Genomic DNA, 22,714 nt, shown 5'->3' with positions numbered 1-22,714 from the left:
TAACCGATTTCTATTGGCGAGTGTGATGAAAACTTCACTGCAGCGGTGTGTGTGAGTGTGTGTCAGTACTGAGATAACAAGACTCATGCTTACAGCACACAGACAGAGCAGAGGCGATGCGGAAGAGCAGTTATGGATCTGAGATCACTGCTCAATGTCATCTGAAAGAGACGACATGAGTGAAAGTGTGTTTGTGTGTGTGTGTTTGTCACACACTAGATCGGATTTACAGGAATCAGCTGATCCGGTGAGTCTGTCAACAACTCACTGTACATACAGAACCCAGTACATCTATCGATTCTGGTGTTAATGCTAAATGATGTATTGCCTGGTACTAACATGCACTATACGCACTGTGTACAGTTCAAACTAGTAACGTTACCAGATCTGTTACCATGACGGACAGGACTGTAATATTATCTTGAAGTGAATACATAAATCCATCTGATGCCATCACTGGATCATGGTAAAGTGCTCTAGGGGTTTGACTAGAAAGAAATACCCACGTGTCTGACTGTGTAACAAGTTTGATTAGAAACATGTCACAGTGCATTTTAACCCTGTAAAAGCTTTTTTTGTTTTGTTCAGTGGCACAGTTTATTGAACCTTAAGTTTAGACACAATATAACATTAGACCAAATATTTTTGAAAATCTAAAAAACACTTGTGTTGCATCATACGTGTTTTATGTTTCGTATCATATTTGATACATCAGGTACTCATGTGGTAAGATATTGTGAGAATATGGAGCTCATCCTCGACGAAGAAAACAAAAAAACGTTTTATTCAGAGGCCCAAACTGAGCAAAAATATGCAATTTGGTGTAGTTTTTGTTATTTATATGGGTACAAAATAAGATTAAATCTGATGCTTGCAATAGAAATCAACGAGATCTTTAAATAGGCCTAAGTAGCACAATACTTTGGTAAAATGCTTATAAATATTAGTTGTCACTCTTTATATCACAATATGTCTTAGTAAGATGATATTAAATTCTTAGTTTTATGATCAAAGCTCTTTAGTTTTAAAACAATGCAACGCAATAAAATGATGACGGAGAGATGAACTAATAAGCGTTCCTCAAAATGGATCATATTTGATAATACTTCCATTTTAACATTTAGAAAGAACTAACCTAAGTTTCTTCAGTCCAGTAAATGTTCATCTTAAAATATTAATAACAAGATAAAAGTTATTGTAATATTAAACATATTGTTACTGTACATACAAATCAGTAAAGATTTCACAGTAAAATGGATGTGTATCATGACCATAAGGAGGATATTTAGAATTAGGCCTATATTAAAGGACTTTTTACTTGCTAAAAAGATTACACACTATTAACGGAGACAGAAGGCATGATGTAGTTGATTGTGTGCAAAAGGTCTTTCAAGTTTCATTCAAGGTAGATATGTATGTATCAAATATGATACAGTAGGCTTTACGATTAAGGGTTTGACTAGACATTCATATATATGCAGGGCCTAAAACTAACTTTTTGCCACACATGCCAATGGCGGTGACTTAAAGGAGAACTCCGGTCAATTTTAACATTGAGCTCATTTTTTTGTACATTTGGAGTGCTGTCAATACAGAGAACAACGACAAAAATCGGTGTTGCCTACACCGTGTTATCCTCTTTTTAAAATCTGCACCCTGTTGACTTCAATGGGGCAAGTTTTAAACCTGCTTTTAGCCTCTTAACATCCTTGATCATGTGTCATTACAAGTGCACAGGTCATGTGAGTGATTCCTTCAGAGTGAACGCGGGTGAATCTGACTGCAGTAGATGTGAAAGATATGAATAAAAGTGATGTTTATTTAGCCAGCACACATACCTGTATTTACATCCTGTTTTCGGTCGAAGTCCACAGTAATCGATTGTCGAGTTCACGCGCATGATCATAGATACTAAACCTATGCACGTGAACTCGACAATCGATTACTATGGACTTTGACCGAAAACAGGATGTAAATACAGGTATGAGCGCTGGCTAAATAAATATCATTTTTATTCATATCTTTCACATCTACTGCAGTCAGATTCACCCGCGTTCACTCCGAAGGAATCACTCACATGACCTGTGCACTTGTAATGACACATCAAGGATGTTAAGAGGCTAAAAGCAGGTTTAAAACTTGCCCCATTGAAGTCAACAGGGTGCAAATTTTAAAAAGAGGATAACACGGTGTAGGCAACACCGATTTTTGTCGTTGTTCTCTGTATTGACAGCACTCCAAATTTACAAAAAAATGAGCTCAATGTTAAAATTGACCGGAGTTCTCCTTTAAGAACATTTACCGGCCATAAATATTTTTACTGGCCATGAATCTTGTAACAGGCAGTTATGACACCAAAATTTTAGATACAAGTGAAAATTCACAATTTCACTCTATTACAATTTTGATACAACATCTAAAACTACTAGCCTAACTAAAAGAAATGTAAAAAAAATCAGAGCAAATAATCAAATTGCAAGCAAAAGCACAAATAAATACAGTAGAACATAGATACAAATGAAATAAATAGTGCTTTTTAGGTTTTTCAGGTATTTCTGACAGTAGTTTTCTGAGAACTAAACTGATTAATCCTTATTAAAGTTACAAAAGTTATTTAGTCAAGAGCAGTGAGTGAATTTTTCTTTGTTTTGTTGTTGTTGTTTGATTAACATTCAAACCGCAGACAGCAGCAGGAATATTAGACTCCTGTCACTTTAAGAGCTGCACGGATCAAATGTCCTGATACACATTCGTTTTCTTTCTCAACTGTTTACGCTCACTGAAGAAAACCGACTCTGTTTACTTGGATACTCGCCGAGACAGGCATTTTGAGATCATTTTGTGTGAATTTTTCTCCATTCAAGCGCAAGAAGACGTGAAAGAGTTGTGCGCTGTCTGAGACACGGCTTTTCTGATCGCGCGCTTCGGATGTTTAAACTTCCCACACATTGCAAGAGGATCGAATTGCGCTTGAATATTTAAATTCGCAAGGATTAAACTTTCCTGACGATTCAGCACTGGCCCATTAACTTTCAAATACTCTCATTTGACGTTTGACGAGTGTTCATTTTAGGCCCTATATATATATACAGTACAGGCCAAAAGTTTGGACACATTACTATTTTTAATGTTTTTGAAAGAAGTTTCTTCTGCTCATCAAGCCTGCATTTATTTGATCAAAAATACAGAAAAAAATGTAATATTGTGATATATTATTACAATTTAAAATAATTGGTTTTCAATTTATTATACTTTAAATTATCATTTATTTCGGTGATGCAAAGCTGAATTTTCAGGATCATTACTCCAGTCTATCACATGATCCTTTAGAAATCATTCTAATATGATGATTCATTATCAAAGTTGGAAACAGTTCTGCTGCTTAATATGTTCATAACCTGTGATACTTTTTTAGGATACTTTGATGAATAAAAAAAAGAAAAAGAAAAAAGAAAAGAAAAAAAAAGAAGCAAATGTTTTCAAGATAGAAATCTTTTATAACAACAATATACACTACTGGTCAGTAATTTGGGGTCAGTAATTTTTTTCTTTATTTTTTTTTAAATAAATCAATAATTTTATTCAGCAAGGATGAGTTAAATTGATAAAAAGTGATAATAAAGAAGATTTATATTAAAAAAATATATATATATTTTGAATAAATGCAGTTCTTTTTAACCTTTTATTCATCAAATATATTAGGCAGCAGAACTGTTTCCAACACTCATAATAAATCAGAACATTAGAATGATTTCTAAAGGATCATGTGATTGACTGGATGTCACATGTGACACTGAAGACTGGAGTAATGATCCTGAAAATTCAGCTTTGCATCACCGAAATAAATGATAATTTAAAGTATAATAAATTGAAAACCAATTATTTTAAATTGTAATAATATATCACAATATTACATTTTTTTCTGTATTTTTGATCAAATAAATGCAGGCTTGATGAGCAGAAGAAACTTCTTTCAAAAACATTAAAAATAGTAATGTGTCCAAACTTTTGGCCTGTACTGTATATATATTCATCAAACCATTTATACTTATTGCTATTATAAAGCATGGTTGATTTGGTAGCATGGGACCATGGCACACACATATGGTTATCATTCAGAGCCATTTTATGCAAATACCAGGATATATTCAAATATTCACTGTGCTGTATAACGTTCAGTTCGAAACACATATTCCATACATTAAATATTCACTAGACATGTATGATTGTTTGTATTCTAATGAAAAGTCATGCGAGATTGTCTTTTGAATAAACGAATGAACTCTTTTTCTTTACATTTCAGGATGTTTAGTTACTTTGCAATTGTTTACCCATTCACACGGCTGTGACGGGCCTGTAGTCAAACTCAGGATGGATGATCTGTCGGGTAATATTTCCATCTTCAGCGGGGATGGATCTGACCCCCCCTCCGTGCCACCCAGCATGTCAATTGACAAACTCCTCCCAGCGCTGCTCGAGTGTTTCGGGATAATTCTCTGCGGATACGTCGCAGGCCGTACAAACATCATCCCATCTACACAAGCCAAAGGACTGGGCAGCTTTGTGTCCAAGTTTGCGCTTCCAGCTCTGCTGTTCAAAAACATGGTGCTGCTGGACTTTGGGGACGTAATCTGGCCATTTTTCTTTAGCATTCTGGTGGCCAAAGTGACTGTGTTCTTTTTTGTGTGTATACTCACACTTTTGGTGGCAAACAGAGAGAGTCGTTTCTCCAAAGCTGGCCTGTTCTCGATATTTGCCACACAGAGTAATGACTTTGCTCTGGGGTTCCCTATAGGTGAGTAGAAAAGGACAAGCCCTAAATAAATAAACATATACAGTATGTGTTATAAACATCTTACCATAAGGAAACTAATTATGGTTACAGAACAAAAAAAATAAAATAAAAAAAAAAACCCTCAAACCCACAGATCATGAAAATCTTGATGGTAATATTTCTGACTGTGTATGCATGTTTCTTCTTTTACTTTCGTCTGCTCATAGTTTTCTCCATGAATGAAAAGCTCGTAACACAATCCATGTTGTACAGCCTGTTAGTTCAGTTTGAGGTTCATTTTCATTGTCTTGAATGCTTTTGCATATAATAATAGTGTGATTCACCTCAGCCAGTTGAAATGTCAGTTATTTGAATATTGAAAAAAACATTGAAACAACATTTATTTCTAAATAGTTAAGAACTAAAAGGTTAACAAAAAACACATAAATCAATGTTTACATTTAAAATCACAAAGCAAGATGTTGAAACAACATTGCGTTATGAATCGATTTGAAACAATTTGCAAAAATGAAACAAAATGGTAAGACTTTAGGGTCCAATTCTCACTATTTGCTTATTAGCATGCATATTACGAGGATATTGGCCGTTTATTAGTACTTATAAAGCACATATTAATGTCTTATTCTGCATGACCATATTCTACATCCCTTAATCCACCCAAACTTAATAACTAACTATTAATTTGCATCAGTTAGGAGTTTATTGAGACAACAGTCTTAGATAACAGTGAGAATTGGACCCTAAACTAAAGTGTTTAGGGTCCATGACATTGATTCCCCCGGAATGTAGAAATGTCGATATATCAGTTGCTTTATTGGTTTATGTCTTCGCAATCAATACATACAGAGAATGAGCCCTAAGGCCCGTTCACACCAATAACGAAAACTTTAACAATAACTATAACGATAGGTGTATTAGCATCCAAACCACAATAACATTCTCTGCGTGTTGCAGTTTTGTCGTCTGCCACTTTAAAGCTCTTTAAAGTCAAGTGGATTCTGATTGGCTGTCAATGTTTGTTTGTTTTTTGCACCCTGAAACTGATTCCACTGTGTGATGACATGGTTATAGCGGTGTTGTGGCCTTTATACTTCCAATATAGTAGCCTATTGGTTGATGTTGTATAAGGTAAATGTTGTGCAAGAGACCTTTAACCCAGAAATTGAGTAAGCAATGGTCAAATGGAACTGAAAAAAGAATTTACTAAAGATCCCAAACAGGAAGAGGGAATTTAACTTCTCATTTTAGCCTTTGACAACACGTCCTGTTCCAAACCCAGATTATCTTTCTTCCTCACAAGGATATTTTTTGAAGAATGGCCAAGCATACTTGAGTAAATGATGACATTATTTTCGGTGTTAGTGAGCATTTTGTAAATGTTGTTCCTCTTGTGTCCTCCACAGTTGAAGCTCTGTATCGCAACACCCATCCTGAGTACCTTCAGTACATCTACCTGGTAGCTCCCGTCTCCCTCATGGTCCTAAACCCGCTAGGCTTTGCATTCTGTGAGGTGCAGAGATGGAGAAATGGTGAACTTCAGCAGCAGAGTAAGCTGCGAGTGCTGGGTTTGGTGATCCTTCAAGTTGTCAAAAACCCCATTGTCTTTATGGTGGTGATCGGGCTCATTTCTCACTTTCTGCTGGGCCAGAAGATCCCGCCCTTCATGGAGGAGTTTGTAGATGGTCTGGCAAACTCTTTCGGGGGAGCAGCACTGTTTTATCTGGGTCTGTCCATGGTGGGTCAGCTGAAAAAACTTACCCGCTCTACTGTGGTAGCCCTGATTCTCCTCATCACGGCAAAACTGTAAGTCTACCATGCAATTTGTTAGTAAAAAAAAGATCGAATATCATGTCATTTGTCATTCCAAAACTGATTTTTATTCTTCTATGGAGCACAAAAGATGTTTAGCAGAATGTCCATGATGCTCTTTTCCATACAATGAAACCGAATGGTGTTTTAGACTGTCAAGCTGCGAATTGGACAATAAAGCTCTATTTCAAGTCATAGCCTTGTCTTTAGAACAGATCAGAATTTAAGTAATTATTCCCTGATCTTTCCATTCACATTATTTTTCAATATGAATTCCCGTTTGTGCACATTCAGACCATCAAGTCATGCGTTACAATATTAATATAAAAAAGTAGGCTATCTAATTACGGGGAGCAATGTGTTAGGCTATGTTACGTTTGCGTTACTCTTTCTCACCTGGCTAAGGCTCACTCGTCCAGGCCTTGCAGGTGTGTTTTTTACTTATAAGTACTTTTTTGCAAGTGTTTAACAAAGTAATGCATTCAACAACTTAGCCTGTATGACATAGATCTTCATTTTCTTTCAAAAACACATATTTCATATTCAGTGTTAACTTGGGGTAACACACTACAAGTAACGCGTGTTGCCAGACATGATTCAATATATTACTGTCAATTTTAAATTAAGAGACCATTTTATTTCTCTTATTCCAGATAATATACATTATAAAATTTCTATAAAGACACTTATTTACTATTGTGGTGTGAATAATAAAACAAACACTTAAAATGCGAGCATAAGGTTAAAGTAGGCAATGCATATTATAGAAATAAATTATATGAAATGGGCCTTGATGTAAATGCTTCAGATAAATAAGGTCTTGAGCTGCGAAACCTTAGTGTATATCTTCACATTCATTTAAAAATGTGATTCATTTAAATGTTGAATATAAGTCCACACCTACATCACATATTATGATAACATGCCTTATGACAGTAAATATTTTACACAGTTATCTTTTAATCAAACAGGTTAACATATTTAAGCTATTTTGATTACTATCATAGACATCAGTGTTTATATCTGAACGTCTTGGTTACTGATGTAACCCTTGTTCCCTGATGGAGGGAACGGAGACTTTATGTTGACTGACAAATGGGGTCTCACTTGGGAGCCCCAAGCACCTCTGAGTTTTAGAAAATGGCCAATGGAATTGGCGAGTGTAATTTGCATGTCGAGCCACTCCCCCAAACTTGCGGGTGTATTAGACGGCGGCACACATCAACTCATTCAGGTTTATGCTGAGAAGCCGAGACGTGGGCTTCCCTGCCATTCATCGGTGATTCACTGTTGTGGCAGGGGGCACATAACGTCACCGTTTCCTCTATCAGAGAATGAGGGTTACATCAGTAACCTAGACATTCCCTATCTGTCAGTCTAACTACACTGTTATGTCGACTGACAAATGGGGTCCTTATGGAAAATGCCACAACCATTGAACTGTTTTACAAGTGATGGAAATGCATATGCTGCCAAGCTGTAGAGTGCCTTTTTGGCAACAGCTTTCTTTGAGTCGTAACCTACCCAGAGCCCCACGTAAGCCCAAAATGTTAGTCCTCTATGCCAACAGAATGGAAGGGACAGTGCTTACAATGGAGACAGTCATAGCTGTTGTTCCTTTTAAATTTTATTTCATGGGTAGAGTGCTTCAGTCTCAATTCCCTTTTTTCAGGCATCACCAGTGTTATTAATGCTGGGGAAGCATGCCTAGTCCAATAGAGAGGAATGCTACAGAGGACACATCCTACCTAGAGTGAGGAACAGGTGGAAATACACATATGGACTGACCCATGGGGCAATGCTACATTTGGCCTGGGGCAGTGCTAAATAAGGCCTCTGAGGAAGGTCCTACCTAGACAGGGATAGAACTAATAGAGACGCAGAGACGGGGCAGAGTAAATCTGCCCAGGGAAAGACACAGCTTTACTGACAGGGAAACCGTACCCTGGAAGAATACACATATGGGATTACCAAGGGGAAATCACAACACATTGGGCATCTAGCCCAGCACAGAGCCTGACCAAGCAGGTATGCACTCGAGTACTGGGCCTGGCATCAGACGCCTCTGCCGCGTCTGACTGCTGAAGGATGCTCAGAGGAAACTCAATCCGGGGATCGCCAAGCAGGATACTCAGCTGGAGAGCCAAGAAGGCGCTCATATCCCTCCTCTTACTGGGGAATGGCGCTGCAAGCGAGACACAGAGCCAGTCTTCCAGCATATTACCTTTTTATGCCCTACACATAGGAAGAAACTGGCTCCACTCAGAGATTGTAGAATCTCACGAAGGTATTAGGTGTCGCCCAGCCCGCAGCTCTGCAGATAAGAGGCGCTGTGCACCAATGCCCAACAGGAGGCAACACTATGAGTGCCGGGCGAGCAGCACTGCCATCAGCTCCAGGCAATTGATATGCTATCGCAGTCGAGGTCCCGTCTAGGAGTCCAAGCTGCATGCCCATTGCATACAGCACCCAGCCCGTTCTTAAGGCATCTGTTTTCACAACAGTGCCTGGACAGTTGTTCTAAAGGCACCCCAGCCCGTAGGAAGGCAAGATCTGACCGGGGCTGAAAGTTAGGGGACAGACCGTTGTGATGACCTCAGAACTCGGCTGTGTAGCCAGTGCTGTAGCGGTCTCATATGCATCAATCCGAATGGTGTGACCTCGGCTGCGAATGCCATATGCCCCAGGAGCCTCTGAAAAGGTTTCAGTGGAATCACAGTTTTGCTCCTGAATGCTTTCAGGCAGTTCAGCACTGACTGTGCGCGCTCATTGAAACGTGCGTTCATTCTGACCGAGCCTAATAGTCCATACCGAGAAAAGAGATGCTCTGCACAGGGGAGAGCTTGCTTTTTTCCCATTTGACCCGAAGTCCCAGATGGTTGAAGTGTCTGAGCATCAGGTCCCTGTGTTCGTACAACAGATCTCGAGAATGAGCTAGAATGAGCCAGGCGTTGAGATAGTTGGGAATGCGAATGCCTACTTCCCTTTCCCTTAGTAATGATGCAGGGAGACAGGGACAGTCTAAAGGAGAGGACCTTGTACTTATATGCCCAACCCTAATTGGGTAAACCAAAGAAACGGTCTGTGTCGAGGCAGAATCGAGACAAGGAAGTCCTTCAAGTCATTTCTTGCAAACCAATCGTGGGGATGAATGCACGTGAGAATGCGTTTCTGTGTCAGCATTTTTATCGGGAGCTTGTGAAGGGCCAGGTTCTAAACTCGCAGTTCCAAGATCGGCCGTAACCCACCGCTTTTCTTGGGTACGATGATGTAAGGGCTGTAAATCCTGTCTTCATCTCGGCTGAAGGGACTGGCTCTATTGCGTCCTTCGCCAACAGGACCACAATATTGTGCGCAGGACAGGGGCATCTTTGCCTGCCACAGAGGTAAAGAAGGCTCCACTGAACTTCTGGGGATGCCTGGTAAACTGAATCACATAGCCGAGTCTGATTGTCCGCAAGAGCCTGCAAGATAGGATATTCTGGGAAGCGCTAGCCAGGCTCCCAGGCTAGGTGTGAGCAGCACCAAGGGGACAACTGACGTACCCACAGAGGGGCGGCAAGGGGGAGCACTGGGGGATTGGGGGATTACACGTCCCCAACCCGGGACGTGTAATGTCACGAAATAGAGGCAGTGAGTGTGGTGTAACGCTTATCTTGCTCAAAGGATCCCGCAAAAAGAATGACCGGAGATGCGTAAGGAGGCAACACCTCCTAAAATTGCGACCTCTTGCCTCGTGGCAAATCTGAAAGTGGGGGCTGAAAATGAGGAAGCATAGCATCACTCACTGCCAGACCATGTCCTGTATGGCCCAGAGATTGAGGAAACTGCTCTTTGTTTAATTTGTAACAAATTGAAAATGTGGGAACCGCTGTCCGTTGAGCCAGCAGCGGAAAAGAAAGAAGAAAAAACAAGGATTCTCCACCCGGCACTCTTCTGGGGGAAGAAGCTGTGCATTCACCACCTCCTGGTCGAGCAGATGCCCACATCTCTGGGCTGCCCGTATCAGGGCCGCTTCGATGGACGTTTGTAGGGTTTAGCGGTCTGAGGGAGGGGCTGTGCCGCCTTCTTGCATGTGACATGTGAGACAGTGATCGTGGCCATCAGATGAAGACAGGAAATGACCACATCCAGAAACGCATGGATGGAAAGGCACCTTTAAAAAGATGCTTGTTGACCGTGCTTGCTCTTTTAGAGAAATCTGCTCTTTGCACTGAAGCACCAAGGGGAATTTTGCTGCTCTTAACTGTGCACTGCTCTTTGAGAATGGAAAAACCCTTTGAATGCGACCTAATTCCACTCGCCAATTCCATTGCCCATTTTTCTAAAACTCAGAGGCGATTGGGGCTCCCAAGTAAGACCCCATTTGTCAGTTGACATAACGTTGTAGTGACTGACAGATGGGAAACTATAAACTCTTATCCCAGCACTTCTGTGATAATTTGAATAGGCAGAAATAATGATACTATATGGTTGAAAATACTGTCTGTGAAACTGTTTCATACCTGTACATGACAAATGCTTTCTCTGGCTCAGCTCCAACACAGATCTGAATGTTCACTGTGATTGTACTTGGCAAAGGTTTAATAGACACATAGCCAAATTGCTGTAATTTATGTAGGTTTTTGAATTGAGATCACAATCTTTAAACAATTAATCATGCAGCTCTAGTATAGATTATAGATGATTGAATCTTGCTTGCTTTGGTGTTGCCACCTCCTTGCCAGTAATTTACTAGGTCAGTCCCCATGTTGAGAGAAATTGTGAGTAAAGTGCAGAGGCGTTGTGTGCTCTGTATAAACATGTTATTGTAGATCTATACTAAATGAGAGCATTTACTTGTCTCAAAACAGATTCAGTATTCATCAAAACGAACAAAAATAAAATAAAATAAAATGCAAACTCAGAATATGAATAAAACCTGCAATAATTAAATATGTTAAATTACACAAATATACTTTATGTATTTAATCTCACTTTATTAACCAATGTCTTTGCTGCTGACCTTCGATGATCTAATTCAACCATACTAATAAGCAAAAATGACTTTAGATAAACGTCACATTTGTGTTTCTTTTTTTTAGAAAGTTGAAATTTCTTCTCCTGTTGAAATTTTTCCACTTTGGAAAGCGTTTTCAAAAAGCTCAGTTTTCGCAAGACAAAAACGCTGAAGATGGAGAAAAAAACGGAGAGAAAAAGATGCGTTTTCATAGAATAAACGTATTAGTGTGGACAAGGCGTTAGAATATTTCCTCAATCCTATAGCTGTTCATGCCATACAAAAGATATCTTAAAAGTATGGCTTATATTACCTACTGTGCAGCTCTTTTTATTGAAAGTTACAAATGAATGCTTTGAAGAATGAAGAATTTGAATTTAGGCAAAGTAATTAAAGTAACATGAATTAAGTAACTCAAATATTAATGTGTAATAAAAAATAATAATAATCTGATTACGTGATGCACATTACTTGTAATGTGTAACCCCCAACACTGTTCATAGGACACACGAAAACCATTAACGTCAAGCCTGACACAACGTGTTGTGAGATACAAGATTCAAATATGCACAATTGTAAATGAGATGTGAGAGCCAACTTTTGGGTGACATGTCTGTACATTGGAAATGCATTTAAACAGTCTTCTAGACACTCACTCTGATCTTTGTATGTTTTACTAAGGCAAGAAAACTATGATGCCCTATTGATTTTAAATATATGTAAATATGCAGGTAGCTGCTTCTAGTATAACTTGGCATCAGTTCAACACTGTGTTGGTGAAATGGGAATGTTTCTCAGAGCATCAACAGAGTAGAGTTAACCCATGTGCTTTAAACACACAAGCTTAGCTAGAGGACAGAAACACTGTTTGAAACAACTCATCTGTTTTACCTGGATATTTTCTCTGGCTCTGTGCTATATTTGAATGCATTCAGGTATTATCGATGAGCGAGATCAAAAGGTCTAATTCTGACATTGCTAAAAATGGTTCCTGTAATCTGAAGATCTTCTTGGCAGTTTCATTACATTATGCAGAACTCATTCTGTTCTCTTTAGGCTGATGATGCCTCTGATCTGTAGAGGGATGGTTGAGGTTCTGGACTGTGGAAACAGAAGCTCACTGAACCACACCAGTTTGTCAAACTACGCCTTTCTGTATGGAGTCTTCCCCACTGCCCCCAGTGTGGCCATATACGCAGCGCAGTACAACATGGAGCTGGAGGTGGTATGTACCTCGTGTAGATGTGCTTTTCTACCTACTCCACCACTCAAAAGTTGTTCATTATCATTTAAAGAGACATGCACCGAAACGGGTCGCTGTGAACAGAGCTGATTTTGAGGAGGTTTTACACAACCATTGAGGAATTTTAACCAAAGTATGTTACAAACTTTAAATAAAGACCCTAAAGAGTCATACCAACTTGTGGAAAATGGGCATCCGATGACATTATTAAAATCAAAGTTTGTGTTTGTTAACATTAGTTAATGAACTAACATGAACAAACAATGAACAGCTGTATTTTACACACTGATTAGATTAGTACATACTGTGACAAATGTATTACTCATTGTTTGTTCATGTTAGTTATTAACTAATGTTAACAAATGAGACCTTATTGTGAACTGTAACCTCTATTTGAAATAAATACTGTTCTTTTGAACTTTCTTTTGATCAAAAAATCCTGAAAAAAATGTATCATCTTTTTTTTTTTGAGCATCAAATCATCATATTATAATGACTTCTGAAGGATCATGTGACACTGAAGACTGGAGTAATGATGCTGAAAATTCACAGAAATAAATTACATTTGAAAACATATTCAAACAATAAACCGTTTTTTCTTTTACTGTATTTTTGATCAAATTAATGCAGCTTTGATGAGCAGAAGAGGCTTCTTTCAAAATCTTACCGATCCCAAACTTTTAAACTGTAGTGTACGCTAATGAATCTCTTTCAACCCATTTTTTTTTTTTTAAAGCTGAATGTGAATTTTTCATCTTAGTTTGTATGTGTCTGATGATATTCTACATTTGTTTCATTACTTTATGCACAATAGCACACTTATTTTCCACCTTATTTAATTAGTTTAGTTTCATTTTAAAGGTTTATCATAGAACCGTGCTCATATATGAAGTGTGTCCTCCCTCAGGTGACCTCAGGTATGGTGATCGGCACGTTCCTGTCGGCTCCCATCATGTACGTGTCTGCCTGGCTGCTGACCATTCCCTGGATGGACTCGGCGCCGCTGGCGTCAGCACTGCAGAACGTTAGCTTCAACATCAGCATTATCTGCCTGTTCGCATTGGTGAGTGTGGACATGCTCGCACGCAGATGTGTGTTTTCATTTCTCTTTCTTCATTTCTCTGCTTCCTCTTAAAAACATAAATTGTTACGGTGTGGTAATATTCCTCTCATCCCTCATGCTGGTGCCGAGAGCACATGTTTGTGTTGCCTCTGCTGTAATGCAAATGATTATTAAGGGATGAAGGTAAATCCATGTTATTATCAGTGTTGCTGGATATGTCGTGGAAACCAGAAATTAAATGTGTACTTGCTGTGGGAAATCTGTAATTATGTCAGACTAATGTTTGGGGGGTTTTTTGGGGCAAGTTGAGACAAAAAATTAGAAAGTAACATGATGCCTATTTTTTTTGTCTGTTTATTAAAAAAATATTTATTAGATTTTATTTATTTAAAAATTATTTTATTATTTTTTGGAGGGCAAATAATAAAAACAAGTGTCCTGATATCATAATGAAGAAAAATGCATCATTAAAAGAAACTAATTCTTGAAAAGAAAAGTAGTGTGTCATAATCTTAGTTGTAAAATCTAATTTATTTATATGTAATATATTTATTTAGAATTTCTTAAAGCATTTTTTGTAAAATATATAGTTGATCAATAATAATAAATGAGATTTGTGCACTCAATATATTATTACTTGGTTACACCACATGACAAATATAAAGTCGTTAAATTTAAACGTATTTTTTAAAAGGGCACACAAGTTTTTCAGAACCATATCAAATGAACACAGAGTAAATTTATTTGTACTTATATTTGTATATATATTGAACATTTTGACCCTGATTTCAGATAATATAAACCATCAGAAGTCAAGAATATTTAGGAAAATCTGATAAATCAAATGAAATGTATCTCATTCACCTGTACAACAAAATGCTGATAATAAAATAAGGTTAATAATGTTTTTTTCACATCAAAACACAAGCGGACGTGTGCAAAGACATGCACACATTGAATAAGTACCAGGATGCCAGTAAAAGTCTTTACATGCAAAGAAATATTGTGTTAAGACTAAGAGGCAAAGATCGATGCATGATCATACATGTTGTCGGGTTATTAAGCATAACATGTTGTCGGGTTATTAAGCATAATCGGTGTAAAATGCATGTAAACACTCATTTTCATGTTGGTATCATCATTGAGGTTCTGTGTTTGTGTGTCTAGTGTGATTGTGTGTTGTGGTGATTCAATCTCAGATGGTGTCATGATCTTCTCAGATGCATCTGTTGACACTTCCTTCCTGTTGCGTTTCTGTTCTCTGTAGAGCTTGGAAACAAGTTTGGTTTAAGCTTATATATGACTATATTCAAGCATACACATGCATACTTGGACTCTCTGAGCCAGTTCAACTGGTTTTGAGAAGTCGTTACTGTAAGTGCATGTACACATTTCACTGGAGGTGATGGAACATGTTCTAAAAGTATCCAAATTACTCTGAAAGCATGACAAATGCCTGAAACGCTCTGTTCGTGTTCGTCTTGCCACTGCAGGTGTGGAGTGTTGCGGTCATGCTACTGAGCAGAAAGTCTCACAGAGTTCCTCACATTTTCACCATAAACCTCTTTGTGGCGCAGGTGAGCTCACTGAGGAGTTGCTGGAAATGCATCCTGATGATTTTCCCACCATGCATTCTGCATAACCTCATCCTGTCCTGTGTTTGCAGTTATTAGCCTGTGTTGGTATGATAGCGTGGAACTTCGTGGTGGCGCAGAATAGCTTCCTGGGTCAGGTGTTGACCTTTACTCTACTGTACGCTTCGCTCTACAGCACCTACATTTGGCCTGGTGAGTCATCAGAGTATGCATTTAAAAAAATTAAAAAAATGACTAAACATCACATGTCCCAAAACCTTTAGAGACTACCTGGTCCACAGGACGGCATTAAAAACTGCCACTCTGTTTACAAGCTTAATTAGCATGAAACTGCTGGAAATGGGGTTTTCATTATGAAATTATTGTATATATATTATATTGTATACATGAAAATGTAAAACAAATTGTATGCTTATTAAAATAAAATTTGGTTACACTTTATTTGATAACACTTTATTTTAGTGTCCTTGTTACATATGTTACATGTACTTACCATAGTAATAACAGTAAATTATGCATAATTACATGCAACTAACCCTCAACCCAATCCTAATCCTACACTAACCCTACAGTAAGTACATGTAGTTGCTTAATATTACTCAGTACTTAAATATATAATTACACTGTAACAATGACACCTTAAAATGAAGTGTAACCCTGAGTAATATTATTTAACAACATGTACTTACTATAGGGTTAGGGTAGGATTAGGGTTTGGTTGAGGGTTAGTTGCATGTAATTATGCATAATTTACTGTTATTACTATGGTACTAAATACATGTAACATATGTAACAAGGACACTGTAAAATAAAGTGTTACTGAAAATTTTAATTGTACCCTTTGTCAATGAGTTTTTATATGAAAAATATAAATTAAAAGCAGCGGATATGCGAAAGTGTAATGCAACTACTGTAGTTATGCTTATAAGAAGCACAACAAACTGTAATGTAAGCAGCTAAACTTTTCTTACATGGGTATATGGATTATAACTGAAGAAAATCACTGAAATGGATAAAAAGTCATGTGTTTGTGAAGGTAACGGACGTCTGGGCTTGGGTTGAACGTGTCTGAATGCTGTTTTGTGTTGTGTGGTGAAGGTCTGATCGCTCTGTCTCTGCTGCTCATGAGGAGAAGTGAGGAGGCGAGCTTCAAGCCAGGACTCACTGTGATCGCCGGCTGGGGGTGAGTGGCGCATTCAACACACTTACACAGTGACCAGTTGAGTATTACACTACTGAACTATGTGTACTCCATATGTTGAATATTTACTGCAGTATAAACCTTTCAAGAATGACCTACTATGAGCTCTGAGATTGTTCAGCTGTAGAATAGGTAGAGTTATAAAAAAAAAAAAAAAAACTTGTTTAATTGTCTTTCAACACTTAAACTCCCCCAGTGGTGAAAATCCAGTTTTTAATGTTGTTTATATGTCTATGTGGTGTTTTTAATCTGCTTTAAGACAAACCATGTGTAAATTCATAAGTCGACAGCATTGCTGAGTATTTTCTCCTTAAAACTGCAGTGAACCAAAGACAGTCTCAAAAACACGCTTTGAAATCGCTGGTGTTTCTGACGTCACAAACTACCTTGTAACCAATCAGATCAACGCGTCCGAGGGCTTTAGCATATCATTAACAGCGAACTAGCAGGGGAGTCTCGAGAGAAGCTTGTTGGTTTTTCTGTTGATATGAAAAATCGGGGTGGGTTTAGCAATATAGCAGGTGAATTATGTATTACATACGGGAACATAGTTTGTGTAACATTAGCAACACATTATTAGCTGTTTGATAACATAGTCAAGCAAAAGGCTAATCATATTAATTACCGATATGTGTCCGTCTTTCGAATTGGCTTTGTCCACGACTCTGGAGGACTTGGAGTTAAGTTTTTCTTTGAGAAAAGAGCATAGAACGGCACTTAAGTCATTCTTAAAAAAAGGAAGATGTATTCGTAGTTTTGCCGGCCAGATATGGCAAAAGTTGAATCTATCAACTAGCTCCGCTGGTGGGAAAACGCTCTGGTTGGTTGAAGCGCTGTCCTATTGCGTGCAGAGGGAATTTGAAAGACAGCCGTTTATCCTGCCCCTCGGATTGAGATGTGTCTATGGTGAGTTGCCAGACTCAACATCTTGATGTAGGTCTGGCTTGCCAGGCTATGAAGAAACTTTAACGTCCACTGAAGCTTCTTTGGGGAACCAAAAATGGTTCTTCTATTGCATTGCTGCAAAACCTTACAAAAAAAATCTTAATTTTTATGAGTGTCTCCATAATAAAAGAGATTTCCTCTATGAGGTGTTGCAAATGATGATGAAAACAATCCTCTTCCTACAGTCTCATGGTACATGAATACAAATATATTATATTTTATAATCAATGATTAAGTGATTTAAGTTGATTTAAGCTTTTTTCTTTGTGTAATATTGTGTTTCGCCTTGGATCTGGATGGTTTGGTTCTTGGCTTGTAACACTTCATTGAGATATTTCTGAAAGAATGATGAAAACACTTCTGAAAACAAGGCTGCTGATAAAGCTGTTTCTCTGACTCTTTGAGCTAAAGGCACTGATGTCTGCTGTCTCTCTCTCTCTGTCTCTCAGTTTACCTGTTCTGGCTGTGAGTGTCCTCCTCCTGTCAGGGCAGAGAATGCCCGACACCATCGACTCCGCGTTCTTTTATGGAAAGACGCAGGTACAAATATGATGAAAGCATTATTCACATTGTGCACAATCCAATCTGTGTTTAAAATGACTGACTGTCCGTACTGTTACTTTGCAAATCTGTTTGTTCGGGTAATATAGTAAGCATTGATTTCTTTACTAATGAAGCACGATACTGTCTTCTCAAGTTCAAATGTGAAAGTTTGCCTCTGACCGTGTCCATCATCAACTCATGAGGTCACAAAGTGTTTCCCAAACTTTTTCTTGCCACGGCACCGTTTAGATTAAAAAATCCCACGGCAAAATTGCACAAACTTCGAATGGCATTACAAAAAACTATCAATTAATGTGAAACTTGAGCTTAAGTCAGGGAGGAACACAATAAGGTCATATAAGTAGTTATATGTTGATGTTGGTGATGATAAATCAACAAATTTACATATCATCGCTGTCAAGCAGAAACCTTGTTTTTTTAAAATAAACACTGTCATCAAAGTTGGTATTGTGGCTTTATATAAGGTCAGACACCTGCACGTGCCATTATAATATTAACATTTTATGAAAATTAAGATCAAAGGTCTTCGACCAGTGTGACAGAGAAATGCGTTTTGTCAGTCATTAGAACAGCCGTATCTGAGGCAGTGAGTGCATCGCATTACCTTTTCATCAACTTACAGGTTATAAAGTTTATTGTAGCCACAGTATGTGTGCACTCAGTTTTCTTGTTGTTGAAATGTCATGATACAAAAGATGAAACACTATGCACAGGATATTTAAAAGAGTATATTGGCTAGAACTAGAAAGCAAATACCAGACTAAGACTCCTCTCCGCTATTCAAACACACACACACACGCACAAAATTAGCCTTTATAGACATTGTGTCTCTTGAGTAATGTAAACTCTTTACTTATTCAAACATCAGTTCTTTATTTACCTTTACATTTTAGAGTTGCAGAGTTATGAGGTTTGACTGACAGTTTGAGGAGCCAATGGAGTTACGAGCTTTAGTCACAAGCTCTTTTTAATACTTTTCATTGGTTACATTTTTTTAAGACCCACATTAAGTGGATTAAATGATGACCAATTTCTTAAATGATGACCTAAACCCATTGATTTTTAGAAATAAAATAAAATTAAAATGACGAACTAAAGAGATACAAGGTTTCCGCCCGACAGCGACGATATATTCTTATTTGTAGCATTTATTTTATTGTTATCTTTTTTTTTGGAATTTGATAATTCTCCACGGCACACGTGACAAGGAACGGTGGTTTAGATGTGCATGACGCTGAATACACAGACCCACATGAACAAAAGACTGTATTCTGAGCAAGTCAGAGTTAAACTCTGTTATAACTATAACAATAACTATATTAGTGTCCACACCAACGTACGATAACGTTCTGTTTATTATAAGCATGTGCTGCAGTTTTGTTGTCTGCCACTTTAAATGCTCAAGCTCTTTAGAGTTTGGTGGATTCTGATTGGCTGTCAATGTTTTTATCCTTCATCAGCTGGAGAAAATGTTTTGATTAAAACTAAATTATTCGTCTGTGTCGTTAACGTTATAGCTGTGGTGTGGCCTTCCCAGTTCTCATAGTATTAGAACAACTATTAAAACTGTATAGTTATTGCCCTTGGTGTTAAATGCATAGTTCACCCAAAAATGAAAATTCTGTCATCATTTACTCACCCTCAGAGTTTCTTTCTTCTGCTGAACACAAAAGAAGATATTTTGAAGATTGTCGGTAATCAAACAGTTGACGGTAGCCATTGACTTCTATAGAAGAAAAAAAAATACTATGGAAGTCACTGGGTCCAATCAACTCTCTTGGTTACCAACATTTCTTCAAAATATCTTCTTTTGTGTTCGACTGAAGAAAGAAACTCATACAGGTTTGGAACAACTTGAGGGTGAGTAAATGATGACAGAATATCTCTTTAACAGCCCTTTAGACTAAAACGCAGTCTAATTTTGATTGTATTTCAGTCCATATGAATATGCCTTTCAATGCTTGGTAAATACCTTTTCAAAACAGATTGCATTCAATTTTGTGGGTGTTCAGCCAACAAAAAATATGTGTGAACTAAGGTAAAAATGCTTGCTCAGAATATTATATTTCAGAATTTCTCAATTAAAGCTTAGTTTTGTTCTGCTAATTTAGATCAGATTGGTGTTGTATGTTAGTTTATGGGGGCTGATCACATGGATGTGGCTGTTGTGTGTCATAGTGCCACCAGCTGGCAGCAGGAAGTGTGTTACTTACAACAGACTTTGAAATAGTCATCTTATACTTACCGCCTTAAAAACACGTGCACATTATTGTCCTACAATAATCACATGGCAATGACATCATCTTCCACATAGATTCTATTGTTTTTTATTGTTTTACTGTTTTCCATTTTGTTGATCTTTCAAAGATTGATTGATGAATTCAAGATGGGAGTTTTGTGATGATAGTTTTGAGGTTGTCTAGTATTCTCCTAAAAGCTGACAAAACTCTGGACTGGACCTGTACTCGTCCTATGTGCAAGTAATCATATAATGACTACATCTTCACTTCAGGTCCTGAAACATTGCTGTAATCTGCTGTTTGCGATTGTTTGTGTGTTGTAGGTGCTGTGCTCATCTGTGGTGTTATTGCTGAGTATCATGCTGTGTGGGATCTCTCTCGCGCTGCTCAGCAGACGAACGCGAGACTATCACACACTTGAGCACGGATCAGTCTCTGGCAGCGAGGAGGATGTGAGGCTTCCCTACGACACAGACACACAGAGCTCTGTTGAGCAGCCCTGTGCTATAGGCAGCATCAACACAGGTATGACACTGACAACTCCTCCACAAGTGGGCTGTGCCTCCAAAAGGGGGCGGAGTCTAGCCGTGCAAAGACTTTAGGCTTGTTCGACTTGAACCGGCGCTGCACAGACCGATCGGTTTATGACATCAAAGTAACGCGAGAGCGATTAGAGAGCAGGACGGCTCATATGCTTTTGAATCACTCTCGCGGTACTTTGATGTCATAAACCGATCGGTCTGTGCAGCGCCGGTTCAAGTCGAACAAGCCTTCTCTATAGAGGGTATGCGTGTGACGTCACTGTCTGCCAGAGTGATTGCATTTACGAGTGGCAAAAACACTGACCAGCATTTGTTTTCAGCCTGAATGCCGCGAAAAACACACAAAACACATCTAAAACAGGAAAGAGCTTTGAGGTTGACTCTACAACTAGATTTGATAAGAAATCTGAGGTATATTTTTACAGACTGCCGAAAGCTACAGAACAGAAGCAAATGGATCACTTGCAATTCATAGAAACATAGACTCCAGGCAGAGAAAGGCGGATTCACAATTTCCATTTTGAGTCAATATGCTGAATTAAGTGGTAAAATCATACTCTATATTTTATTGACAACTCATCAATTAAATATTCACCATCATATATTCTGCATAGTTGGGTGTTTTTAAATAAACACTGACAAAAAACTACACAAGTTTTAGGGCTGTACGATATGATGATATATATAACATTAATATGAGTGATCACCCGGATTTAGACCTATATTGTATTTATATAAAGCGTTCACTGGCAATTGTGCTTTATGTATTTCCCCGGCGTCTAAATCAGGGACATATAAATGTCAGGAAACACGATTCCCGGCTGCATGTCAATATCCACGGATCACTGGATCTTTGATAAGTTGTAAGGAACACTATATCGAGTCCAACTTGTAGTTTTAACTGATAATTGTTTGTTTTACTCTTGAGTACGCTTGAGTTTCCTCTATTAAATCCAGTCACTCAGCAGCTCTTCTGCCACTCGGTCCGGCTGAGGGGGCGTGATCCTGCGGGAAAGTGGCGTCAATGCATATACCCTCTTGCTGTTTTCTAAATTCCACCCCTGCTATATGATCACTATATGTAGTCCTGTATTTTAAAGTGAAATGCCATATGCAGCAATACATGTTTCAAACAGTAGTATGTTTTCAAACATGACAGTTCAGCAATTGACACCTGGGTGTAATCTCTAATCTACCCTTTATCCTGGATAAATCCTGGAGTGAACTATCCTGGAGTGGGTCACCTGGTTATTCCATAAACATAGTGTTATAGTGAGCACAGAATACTGAGAATAAAAATAGTTAATAGTATGCCATTCTGAGCCTACAAAAGCATTGAATGTGAAATATCTATGGCTCTATGAAAGATGAAGACTGTGGTTGTTGACTAATCTTTATGTGTTTGTCAGATTGTCAGATGTGTGAGTGCGCATGTGACCGTGAGCAGAACATGCCTGATATAACGAGCCCCAAAGAGGAAGCATCCATACACTCAGGTTCGCTCTTTCTTTCAGTTCCTGTTCACTCAATCTGTTTTGAGATAGATAAGAAGTTGCTTTATTGGTCAGAGGTCCTCGTTTGAGACAGAGCTGTAGCTAGAGCTCAATAGGACACACAGTAGATGTATGGATAAGGACGTTTTCTGAAATCAGTGACACCACACTAATACACCTGTGTAATAAAACGCGTTCAGAGTGACAGAATTGTCATTATTGCAT

At 38.2% G+C, this 22,714-nt stretch overlaps 1 protein-coding gene across 4 annotated transcripts in view; it reads left to right on the top strand.

The window, feature by feature from the left end:
• The first annotated feature begins 38 nt into the window (after positions 1–38).
• The window catches only part of gpr155a (G protein-coupled receptor 155a), a 30,026-nt gene continuing 7,350 nt past the window's right edge, over positions 39–22,714 (top strand). For all 4 annotated transcript variants that reach the window (XR_013822280.1, XR_013822281.1, XR_013822282.1 and 1 more), the window contains exons 1-11: positions 39–247; positions 4,304–4,795; positions 6,199–6,598; positions 12,660–12,828; positions 13,754–13,909; positions 15,403–15,486; positions 15,576–15,696; positions 16,603–16,687; positions 18,100–18,190; positions 20,778–20,979; positions 22,406–22,492. Coding sequence is in view for 1 of the 4 variants with exons in the window: in XM_079881302.1 (XP_079737428.1) it covers positions 4,372–4,795; positions 6,199–6,598; positions 12,660–12,828; positions 13,754–13,909; positions 15,403–15,486; positions 15,576–15,696; positions 16,603–16,687; positions 18,100–18,190; positions 20,778–20,979; positions 22,406–22,492 (1,819 nt within the window). In the remaining 3 variants the exon portion in view is untranslated. The remainder of the gene's footprint in view (positions 248–4,303; positions 4,796–6,198; positions 6,599–12,659; positions 12,829–13,753; positions 13,910–15,402; positions 15,487–15,575; positions 15,697–16,602; positions 16,688–18,099; positions 18,191–20,777; positions 20,980–22,405; positions 22,493–22,714) is intronic.

Source organism: Squalius cephalus, assembly GCF_949319135.1.
Source record: "Squalius cephalus genome assembly, chromosome: 9".
NCBI classification, from domain to species: domain Eukaryota; kingdom Metazoa; phylum Chordata; class Actinopteri; order Cypriniformes; family Leuciscidae; genus Squalius; species Squalius cephalus.
Note: the sequence above shows the minus strand (reverse complement) of the source record. Positions and strands in the feature narration are given on the sequence as shown.